The sequence below is a fragment of the Periplaneta americana genome, chromosome 14 (genome assembly GCF_040183065.1).
Source record: "Periplaneta americana isolate PAMFEO1 chromosome 14, P.americana_PAMFEO1_priV1, whole genome shotgun sequence".
Lineage (NCBI taxonomy): Eukaryota > Metazoa > Arthropoda > Insecta > Blattodea > Blattidae > Periplaneta > Periplaneta americana.
The window spans coordinates 69191829-69204002 of NC_091130.1; the positions used below are offsets into that span (position 1 = coordinate 69191829).

The following is a 12174-nucleotide window of genomic DNA, read 5'->3' on the forward strand; positions in this document are numbered from 1 at the left end:
TCTTTGGTTAGTTTACATACTTTAATGTTTCAAGTGACCTTTCAGTTTAATTTAATTACTTATATATTTATGTTTATTAATATAATGATGTATTTTATAACAGTATTTAATTAATTTACGTATAGGCCCTATATTTTATGTACGAGTATAAACATGTTTATCTGATAAAATACGATGTAACATTTTTATACATACAAGTACAAAAACGAGTATTTAATGAACCAAATATCACTGAAAATTATTCATTAGCATGTAAGGCCAATGTAATCACTGGCGAATTACACAATTAAAAGTAAAGTCTATATACCTGAATGTTATTAAATTTGTATTCACGTATTACGAAAGTAAAATGAAATTTATTAATACACATATTACGGTTTGCCTGCTATGAAAATGTACTTCCTTTTCATAATATATATTTTTAAACCTTCCCTGTCATGATAAGAAACTTGCAAATTCAGCTGCATTATCTGGAGACATTTTGTGGCATCATAGAGAATCTGAAAAATCCGCAAACTCACTGTTTCTATACTTCGAGATATACATACGTATGTTTTTAAAATTCTCACAAGGAGAAAGCTATTTTATTGTTCTTACATACGACATTTCACTTGTAACATGTCAAGATTTTAGCAATCACTATTAAGTATTTGGGGAGAGGGATGCAAGTGAGGAAATCTTTATATACACTGCTTACATTAGATTGTACAGGTGAATGGGGATCGAAAATTGATCTGCATCACAGCAACCTTCAAGATATACACTGCTTATGCAAATACATTACTCAGAAGTACAGTAAAAAAAAAAAATAAGTACAGAAATAATTTTCGTTATTAATTACAATTTTCAGGGAAGAAGAAGAATACAATATACAAGCAATTTCATTACCCGAGGGGCGTCTCGAGTTACATTCAGTAATTTGTATTTTATACATTTTAAAACAGAAGCTTATATTATACAACAATTAACTTTTGCTTTTAACAGTGTCATTGGAAATAAGTGTTGAACATGTTACTTGCTAAGTAAAAATAGTTATTAAAAATAAATTCATCACATTACTCTAGACTTCAAAGTGAGGAAATATAAAAACATCTGCTTTAATATATCAAATATGCATTAGATTATTATACTTATAACATTAAACTCCTTATAACTTAAAACAGCCTTTCAAATTACACAAAGTAAAATTGGAACTGGAACTGTATTAATAATATGGAATTCGAAGTTACTTTAAGAAAACTGTACAAATTTACACCATTTATCAGCAGGCTTCAAAAATGTTACAAAATATCCTTAATATCACCATTATTCTGTAACCAAAATACATCCTGTCCTCTAATCAGGTAGAAGTTGTTCTTCCCAAAATAATTTGGTTACTTATAATAAATAATCTGTTACTGGTAGTTCACATCTTCTGAATCATCATTACCTCCGCCAAGTACAGTAGATGAAAAGGTATAAATTCAGAGTCTTCTTATACAGTCACTGAATTCAATTATAATTTTACATCTCCTCTTATGAAATGTTAACCGAAATATGCGCCACAATTGGAACATCGTCTATTCTTCAATGCGAGACAGCATAGAATTCCAAGAGGAAAGAAGAAAATTGCACAAAATATACCAAGGCAAGTGAAGTCATCTTCTAGAACTCCAACCTGCAACACATACAGCATTAATAAAGACCGCAATCCTGCGTTTCAAATAAAAGAAAAAGTCGTTCATTATTATTTTAATCAGCTACACTACATAAAAAGTCTTGGCTTAAAAACAAGCACTAAAAATAATGCATGTGGAAATTCGGAACATTAGAATCCTTCATGTGTACAGTTTCAAATATCATGAAAATATATTGATGTCTGACAGCTCTTTAAAGTACCGCACACACTTTCATTCCAAATTATTTCTAACGTTTCCCCCCCCCCCCCCCAATTGGTTTATTTCATAAATGTACAATTTTTTATAGCTCAACTAAAATATGATCGTAAATTGAATTAATCTTTTACTACATATTGCATATTTTTGTATAGCTTGGCTGATGGATTGTATATGCTGTAAATTGAATAGTAGTCTGTATAGCTCAACTAATGAATTGTTTAATGTTAATGTTATATATTATTTAATGACGCTCGCAACTGCTGAGGTTATATCAGCATTGCCGGTGTGCGAGAATTTTGTCCTGCAGGAGTTCTTTTACATGTCAGTAAATCTACTGACATGAGACTGTCACATTTAAGCACACTTAAATGCCATCGACCTGACCCGGGATCGAACCAGCAACCTCAGGCATAGAAGGCCAGTACTATACCAACTGTGGCAACCAGGCTGAATTGCTTATGCTTGTAAATTGAAGTATTTTGCATGATATGTATTATTAATGTTTGTATATCTCAACTGATTCAATGTTTATGCTTTGAAATTGAATTAACTTACTTGCTATGTATTATATTTTGTAGCTCAACTGATGAATAATTGTTTAGGTTTGTGAACTGAATCTGATTCCTACACACTATACCTATATTTTTCGTAGACCCAACAACATAAGTTAGCTCAGGCGACAGACTCGCTAGCCTCCTGATTCAGAGCTGCACTGGGCTTGGGTTAGATCCCTATTTGGTCTGATTACCTGGTTGTTTTTTTCCGAGGTTTTTCCAACCATAAGGCAAATGCCAGCTAATCTATGCAAATTCTCAGCCTCACTCACTTCATCACACCAAAAATTGTAATCTTGTAAAATTCTGACTTGTTCCACATTTTAAACCTTCAATGCTAATGTAAGATCTATGGAATACAATAAATGAAACGAAAAAAAAAAAAAAAAAAAAAAAAAAAAACAAGGTCCAGCGCCGAAAGTTACCCAACATTTGCTCTTGATGGGTTGAAGGAAAACCCTGGAAAAACCTAAACCAGGTCGGCCTAACCTGTCCCAACCAGGATTTGAATCTGGCCCTGCTCATTTCACGGTCAGACATGCTGTTACTCCACAGCAGTGGACCATTTTTACTGTTATATCACTGATCGGTATAGGGCCATGTTGTTCAATAAAATAAAAATGTCTCCATTATAGACATTGGAGTGAATAATTTCGAAGACACTCATCAGACAATTAGGCACATTAAATTTGGATAATCTATTACCACAGACTAGGAAAAGTGCCATATTGGATACACGTCATACTGTACAGCAGTTCTTCAATTATTTAACTAACAAGAGTGCTACATGATTTTTGTAAGTGTAACACTTGTAGTAATACCATTGTGAATTATTTACATTGTGAATGTATAACAAAAACATGCACGAAATGTTGAGAAAGTACAATAACATGCATAAAAGAAGCGTTCTGGTACATTTTTTTTAAGACATCAATAATGTACTGTCCCTCAAAGAAAGGATGTGCTTACTCTTTGTGATGGTGGAGAGTCTATAGTGCAATTTACAACATGATAACATTCTTTGTTAGCATTTTGGAAAGGCCTGCAATGAGACCAGACGGCTGGATAAATGCTACAATTATCCACATTTACTAAAGTGAACAATAATTTCTAAACAAGCAGTGACTTAATGAGATGCTGATGAATCTAGATCCTTATTTCGGATTCAACATGTTAACATGCATCTGTAAGTATTAATTATTTTGAACATAATTTAAATTACCTTAATTATTTCCGAAAAATTGCAATTCTTAATAAAATAACAGTCAGATGGTAAATGTATTAATTTTCCTTCATTAGCCACATATAAGTGCTCTCAATTTTTTCTGAACCTGATGAAAAAGTCCCACGATCTCAGGAATTGATGTTTGAAAAAAGTTGGGAGGAAATCACCATGCAATAATATTCAAATGTAGTTGGTATTATTTAAAACCAATTCCTTAATGCTTGTTAAAAACGTTATGAATTTCAGTGTTACTATTAAAAAGAAAAATCACCCCATTTACAATGACACTGCAAGATCTAAATTACTATAATATTATTTATTAAAACATATTCATAAAATAAAGCCATAACCTGGAAGTTTTCTACATTTCATTTACAGTTGGGAAGGGGATAAAAATCAGAGTAAAACAAATTATCTCAGGTCAGTTTAATTCTTTTGTTATAAAAAAAATAAAAATTACAGAGTTTCTTTGATTTTAGTACCTATCTACCTCTATCTATTTATTTGCAACACACTAACATTCTTCTTGCAGTTTTTCTAGCGAGTTTCGGAACAAGTTCCAACAATGAACCAAATAGACTCGATTACATGTTATCTTGTATATCAGTGCTCTGAATCTCCAATCTTGCGCAGTGTCATATAGCTGGGACTGTGAATATTCCAACGACCCAATCTTTCTCAGGGTAACAATACATTTTTTTACACTAAATATCTGGATGAACTAACCCTACAAGCTGGACAGGCGCCAACAATGATGATTTCCTGTGGATGAACAGTAACAGTTGTGGCACCATAAGTAGAAGTATAACCTGCTGGTAAAGGTGCTGAAGGACCCTGATATGGCTGATAACCTGGTGGTAGCTGCCCTCCAACACTCTGCGAAAAAGCTGTAACATAAAAATGGAAGGAAAAAGATTAACTTAAAATTAAAATTAGAAGTAAATTAAATAAATTAAATATATGCATAACATATTATTTTATTATTTGTTTGCAGACTGTGAATTTAATTTCTGATATAGACACAGATTTTTGTATATCTTTTGAAATCAAATGCATTCATGCACCGTAGCTTATAGTAGGAACTTATGGAGAGGATGAGTGACCTAGCATAAGGAAGCGTAGCGAGGAAGGGAAGGAAGCTTCTCAGTCCCAATCTTAGAATGTTGGCTTTCACGACCGGTGTTGATAGGATGCGTATTTTCCGGGCTAGAGGGCCGTTGTCTGTCGGTGTTACAACCAAACGTTTCGTCCACTACTCTGGTGGACATCTTCAGTGGTGTGGTACACGTGTGCGGAGAGATCTGCTGTGTGTATCAGGAACTGGCATTGAGATTGGTAGCACATCGATATTTAAGGTGTGGGACTTTGTTGCTTGTCGTCGCCGTGGTCCGCACCAGTGGCTTCGGTATTCTGATTGTTTGTCATAGTGTCTAATTGTTGGATAAAGGGTTTGATGTGTGTGCTTCTGAGGGCTGGATACCAAGCTTTGTTGACTTTGAGGAGGAAGGACTGATTCACTTATTCCTAACTTGGGAAGAAGGAAAAAGGTTTATGGAACACTTGCAAAACATGTTTAATATTTTGTCACTGTTAGCATTGTCAGAGGGAGCAGCAAACAAAAATCTGGAGACTGAGGCACACAAGTTTGTCAAGTGACATCCAGAAGATATTGATGATAGTTTTACCAATGAGTGTCTTCATTTCAAGGCTATATTGAACTGCAAAGTTTGAAAACAATGAGTTCTACTCTTACATAAATCTGAACAATCGCCAGGGTACATTTCCAAACCGTAAATTTATATTGAGAATATTTATTTCCTTGGCAGTGACAAACTGCACAGCAGAAACAGAATTATCTGCTCTTAAACGTATGAAAAACATAAGGATCTTCCTGGAAGATGAAAAACTTAACTGATTTTGATGTGCTGTAAAAGAGACATTACTTTGAAAATGGATTTTTCAAAGATTATAGATGCTCTAGAAGTACATAGGCTCACCTTGCTGATATCCAATTTAATTTTTATTTCTGTTAGCCAATAATGATACGATCATTTTATTATTCTTTTCACGTCATGTTTTATTTTGTTTTTCACCATATTAAGCTTAACAGTTCTGTACAGGAATATAAGTTATTTCTATACTATTGCATTATTATGGCGGCCAGGTAGTTCAGTTGGTAGAGCAGCTGGCTATGGACTGGAAGGTCCGGGGTTCGATCCCAAGTGGTGAAGGGATTTTTCTCATTGCCAAACTTTCAGAATGGCCCCAAGGTTCACTCAGCCTCATATAAAATTGAGTATACCAGGTCCTTCCCGGGGGTAAAAGGCAGTCGGAGCATGGTGCCGACCACACCACCTCATTCTAGTGCCGAGGTCATGGAAAGCATGCGGCTCTACCTCCATGCCCCCCAAGTGCCTTCATAGCATGTGATGGGGATACTTTTTTATTGCATTATCACGCTAAGGTACGAATGAATTTACGTACTTTGCTCTTAGTCCTAATCACAACATAAAAATGTAATATATCACAATATAAGTTTATAAATGTGATCAGGGCTTCTAGTCAAGTCGGAACTGGATAATAACAATACGCACGGTACAGCAATGCCGACATTGGCTGCTATGTACCGTAAACAAAAGAATAAGTGGCAACACCAATTCCTTACCGAAATAAGAGTGGAAAGTTGCTGTGAGAGGTGTGGGCAGGAGAGATCACTCGAGCGAGGTGGAAGGGAACATTTTTTAACTTATTATTACTGTAGTAGGCCTATTTCATTTATAATGGGGGGCAAAACATTTGTGCCCCGAGTACCTAAAACCCTAAATCCGGCCTGCAGAGGGGTATCAATTTAATTAGACACAGAATTTATGGGGAACCCATAGACTCAACAAGCAGTTCTAATCACTAATGCTGGATAAGTCATCGCAGTAAGGAGAAATCAGTGGTTATATGTTCATCCAAAATGTAATTATTACCTACTTATTTATTTATGGCTCTTAAGGAACCCAAAGGTTCACTGCTGCCCTCACATAAGCCCGCCCTCGGCCCTAAACAGAGCAAGATTAATCCAATCTCTACAATCATATCCCACCTCCCTCAAATCCATTTTTAATATTATCCTCCCATCTACGTCTCGGCCTCCCCAAAGGTTTTGTTCCCTTCAGCCTCCCAACTAACACTCTATATGCATTTCTGGATTCGCCCATACGTGCTACATGTCCTGCCCATTTCAAACGTCTGGATTTAATATTCCTAATTATGTCAGGAGAAGAATAAAATTCATGCAGTTCTGCATTGTGTAACTTTCTCCATTCTCCTGTAACTTCGTCTCTCTTAGCTCTGATAAAAGCTTCTCAACCGAATAATAACATGCATTTCCCATATTTATTCTGCATTTAATTTCCTCCCGAGTAAATCCATGGTGCTACAGCCCTTTGCAGGGCCAAGACCGACCAGCCGGCTGCTGGCCTCACGTCCACATGCCGAAGCAGAGGTGAACGATCATCCAACCAGAAAGGAGGTATCGTGTGGTTAGCACGATGATCTCCCCAGCCGTTATAGCTGGTTTGCGAAACCAGATTTTCACTACCTACTGTAGCTCCCCAAGTGCATCACTATGCAGGGTGGGCACCGGTTCCATACACTGACCGAAATTTCATGAGAAAATTTCTTCTTCCATCAGGACTCGAACCAGTACGCATTCCGTAACGCGAATCCTAGGCGGGATGCCTTAGACAGCGATGCCACGGTGCAGGACTTCCTCCCGAGTATCATTTATATTTGTTACTGTTGCTCCAAGATATTTGAATTTTTCCACCTCTTCAAAAGATAAATTTCTAATTTTTATATTTCATTTCGTACAATATTCTGGTCACAAGACAATCATATTTTTTGTCTTGTCGGGATTTATTTCCAATTTACTTCCAAACCTATTTCCAATTAACTTCCAAACCTATCTCTTTACTTGCTTCAAGTAAAATTCCCGGGTTTTCCCTAATAGTTTGTGGATTTTCTCCTAACATAGTAGCATCATATGCATGAACAAGAAACTGATGTAAACCATTCAATTCCAAATCCTCTCTGTTATCCTCGATTTTCCTAATGTTATATTCTAGAGCAAAGTTAAAAAGTAAAGGTGATAGTGCATCTCCTTGCTTTAGCCTGCAGTGAAATGGAAAAGCATCTGACAGAAACTGGCCTATAGTATACGAACTCTGCTGTACATTTCACCAAGACACATTTTAATTAATCGAACTAGTTTCTTGGGAATACCAAATTCAATAAGAATAATATATAAAACTTCTCTCTTAACCGAGTCATATGCCTTTTTTAAATCTATGAATAACTGATGTACTGTACCCTTATAATTGGCGTGGAGTAATCTTTATATGAAACGAGTCAAAGTCAGGACAGGAGAGGAAATGTCAGAAGGAAGTGAAATTGGGAGAGGAGTACGTCAAGGATGTCCTTTATCACCTACCCTGTTCAACAACTATTTGGAGGATTTAGTAAAGAATTGTTTTCAGAACATGGGAGGAGTGATAGTAGGAGGAAGAAGAATAAAGTGCATAAGATTTGCTGAAAGAGGAAATGATATTAAAGGATATCCTAGATCATATATGTAACAGATAACTCCTCGCTACGTTAAAATCGGCAGCACTTTGAAGAGAACAACCGCCAGGATCGCCACCCGTCCGCCGTAAACGAACATGAGATGGCAGCTCAGTCGCTAATGCAATTCAAATGGGTATTAGGACGTGACTCCTTATGTAACAACTAGATGGCAGCATAGTAAACCTGACAAAAGTTGTTAACCTCAAAGCCTATAACCCTGACATATCTGTTACATATATGATCTAGGAGGATATGCTACTGGAGCTAAATGAAGCTATGAGCATTATGGGATGAAGATAAATGCAAATAAGACGAAGAGCATGGTCATAGGAAGAAAAATACAGAAGATAAACTTGCCAATTCTAAATGAGGCAGTAGAGCAAGTGGACAGCTTCAAATACTTGGGTTGTACTATATAAGCAGTAACATGAGCTGCTGCCAGGAAGTCAGAGGAATGATAGCAATGGCCAAGGAAGCTTTTAATAGAAAAAGAGCATTTTCTGCGGATCTCTGGAAAAAGAACTAAGAAAGCGACTAGTGAAGTGCTTCGTATGGGGCAGAAACATGGACATTAGGACGAAGTGAAGAGAAGCGAATAGAAACATTTGAAATGTGGCTATAGAGAAGAATGGAACATGTGAAGTGGACAGACAGAATAAGAAATGAAGCTGTGTTGGAAAGAGTGAGTGAAGAAAGACTGATGCTGAAACTGATCAGGAAGAGGAAAAGAAATTGGTTGGGTCACTGGCTGAGAAGAAAGAGTAGGCAGTTGCCTACTGAAGGATGTACTAGAAGGAATGGTGAACGGGAGAAGAGTTCGGGGTAGAAGATATCAAATAATAGACGACATTAAGATATATGGATCATATGAGGAACAAAGAGGAAGGCAGAAAAAAGGAAAGATTGGGGAAAGCTGGGTTTGCAGTGAAAGACCTGACCTTAGGCAGAACACTAAATCAATGAATGAATGAATGAATGAATGAATGAATGTAGGCCCTACTTTTATACTCCCAATTTTTCTCCAATATCTGTCGAATACAAAAAATCTGATCAATAGTCAATCTATTATACCTGAAACCATACTGATGCTCCGCAATAATTTTATCTACATATGGAGTTAATCTTCTCAAAAGAATATTGGACAAAATTTTGTACGTCAACAAAAATGATATTCCTCGAAAGTTACTACAGTTTGTCTTGTTCCCCTTTTTTATCTACGACTGTGTAAAATACCTCCTTCCTAGGACTATAATTAAGGTAGTGGTACAGGGTTTGTGACCGAAAATTAGAGTGGGGAGAAGTGTACTGTATTATCATTGAAACGGGTTCCGAAACGTGCCTCAAATATGAGACAGAAATAGGTAAAACGGTATTGTCATTCGGAATCTACACTTTTACCCACGAATGTATTTACTTCTGTGGATAGTGTGCATCATAAATCAATGATGTTACTACAACGTAAAGCATTTCTGTGACAATCGTCCAACAGCAAGTAAAGTTTAAAAAAAAAAAAATACACTACGCAAGTGTTGCCAGACATAGCCCTATCTTCCAATTTAATTTTCACTTAATTTCCCATTTCCTTAAATGAGATTTCCTGCAGACATTTAGGGTGTAATATAAACAATACATAATGTCTTTTTGGAGAATATGTGTATGCGTGGAACACTCACCAGGCGGTTGCGGAGAATAAGGTGGCGGTTTTTCATATTCTTGAGGAAGTGCCATGTCGTTTTATCTGATTTCAATTGACAAGAATGTATAAATAATTTCTTATTCACTCCTACTCATAAGATTTCTTCAAACTTTTTTAATTCGTTTAATTAGATACACACAATATCAATACAAGCACCCCTAATCCGGAAGTGAAAATCATATGATTAATATGTGTGTAACATAATGTTATCAGATGTCCGTAATGAGAACCAACGTGAACGTGATTCACTTCACTTCATTGTTATTTATCGACGCTGCTGCCAACCTCTTCATGATTTTGTCTGCGTCAAAGAGTGTCTATGAAAACGGATTGTTTTCTCTGACTTCTGTGTACGCATCGAATGGCCATTTCTTCATCTTTGTTGCTGTCGGCACATGGGAAGTGAAAATAATAATAAAGAGAGAAAGAGCACCTAATGGGTATTTAGTTATTTAGTCTTTGCTATATTGTGTCAAAGTCTTCTTCCTTTTCTCACAACGAAAGATATGGTATCGTCACAGTCTAGTATATACAGTCGCGAAGCTTATGGTGATTTTTTGCATTTCTCGCGATAATTGCTAGGCGCTTGGAGCGCTGTGTGTACTAGGAACAATCCGTATTCTATATAACGTCTTTGGGAACAATAGACTGTGTCCATGGATAAATATATATAAATATATATCACCGCCGTCTGGATTGTAATATACTGCCTGCTCTATGACGTCCATTTTGCGTATACAGTCTGCTGAAAAATCTCCGCTAGATGGCAGGTCATACAACACCATACGTAACATTAGTTATAATGGAAATTTAAACGCACTCTGCTTAATAAACACAATTATTCTCAAGTTTTCCTTTAATTAAACTAGATAATATGTGTAAATGTATACCAGAGATAAAAGCTTACCTGGCAAAAATGATGTCCATCCCTTGAAGTCACAACTTCAGAATTTTCCTGGACTGAGGCTTTGAATAGCACACCGGTCGAAATGCACGCTGTGTTTCTTTCCTTCCAATATTTGCTAGTAGTGGTTTTACAAACTTTGTTATTATAATGTGGCTAACCATCTGTTGATGATTTGGCATACTGCAATTCAATAATGAGCATTCTGAAAGAGGAGAATGCGCAAATGTGCGAATTGTTTTTGTTAATTGAGAAGACTTAGTACAATATGGTACTGCGGCTTCAACGAACTCCTGCAAATGTTTTATTAAGGCAACAAAAGTCGATTTTGGGTATCTAAGCCCTCCTCTGTCTTGGTGATGGATAATTTCATTTAATGGCGTCGACGTTTTAGGCATAGATATATTCCTAATACAACAATCACAACTTACTTTCTCCTCATTTACGCGTATTAAATATCCGCAAATCAAAGCTTGGGAGACAGTTTCTAAATTAATGTCTACTCTGTCATTTGGTACTGTAAGTTTGTCCAAAAGAATCAAAACATGATCAGGAAGAACAAGGTCATTTTCGGTACCGGTATCAGTGATACTATTGCCACCAGTTGGAAAGGTTTCTCCACAATATTCATTATCTCCAGTGACATTGGCTGCTTTGGAAGGTATCATAAGACCAGACTTCAATATTCTTTTGATAGCATAGGCCGCTGTATTTGCATCTGTTATATCGTTACTACCACCTCCCATTCTAACGGTGCTAAAAAGAGCCTCTACTGGATCTCCAGAAAATCTTCTTGTGAGGACGTAGAAAAATCCATTTTTCAAAAGATGTATAATACAATGAACTGTAGAGTTCACAGTGAACAGAAGTGCCTCTGTCGTCTCTTTGGTTAGCCCTTTCAATTTAGCCCGTTTCGATTCAGCCTGAACCCTTGTTATATATCCAACGAAGTATTCCTGTAGCCACTGCAGTCTTTCATCAGCTACAGAATAAAACTGCATGGAATTCGGGTTGCATTGCCTCATATGCTGTGTTCTGTCACTTACTTCATGCACAGTGAAAAATTTATATATACACTTCATGAAATGTACAGATGGGCCAGCTTCTGAGAAGTCTACACTGGTATTGATACGGACATTGTTATTCTTCATGAATTCAACTGTGGCAGTGACTGCAGGAGAGAAAACTTGTACAGCCGTTAATACATTCATTTTTTCGAAGTTTGTAGGTTCAATGTTTTTTTTTTTTTTGGTTAAGTATCGAACGGGCTTCACTGTCAACTTCGCTTGCAGACGATATATTTC

General features: G+C 36.4%; 1 protein-coding gene across 1 annotated transcript; it reads right to left on the bottom strand.

Moving 5' to 3' along the window:
- Window positions 1–551: 551 nt before the first annotated feature.
- On the bottom strand, window positions 552–10238 carry LOC138713415 (membrane protein BRI3). The gene is made up of 3 exons (XM_069845501.1): window positions 9944–10238; window positions 4383–4543; window positions 552–1657 (listed from the first exon to the last, which is right to left on the bottom strand). Exons 1-3 carry the CDS (start codon window positions 9996–9998, stop codon window positions 1526–1528), a joined length of 348 nt encoding a protein of 115 aa, XP_069701602.1. The 5' UTR covers window positions 9999–10238; the 3' UTR covers window positions 552–1525.
- Window positions 10239–12174: the final 1936 nt, after the last annotated feature.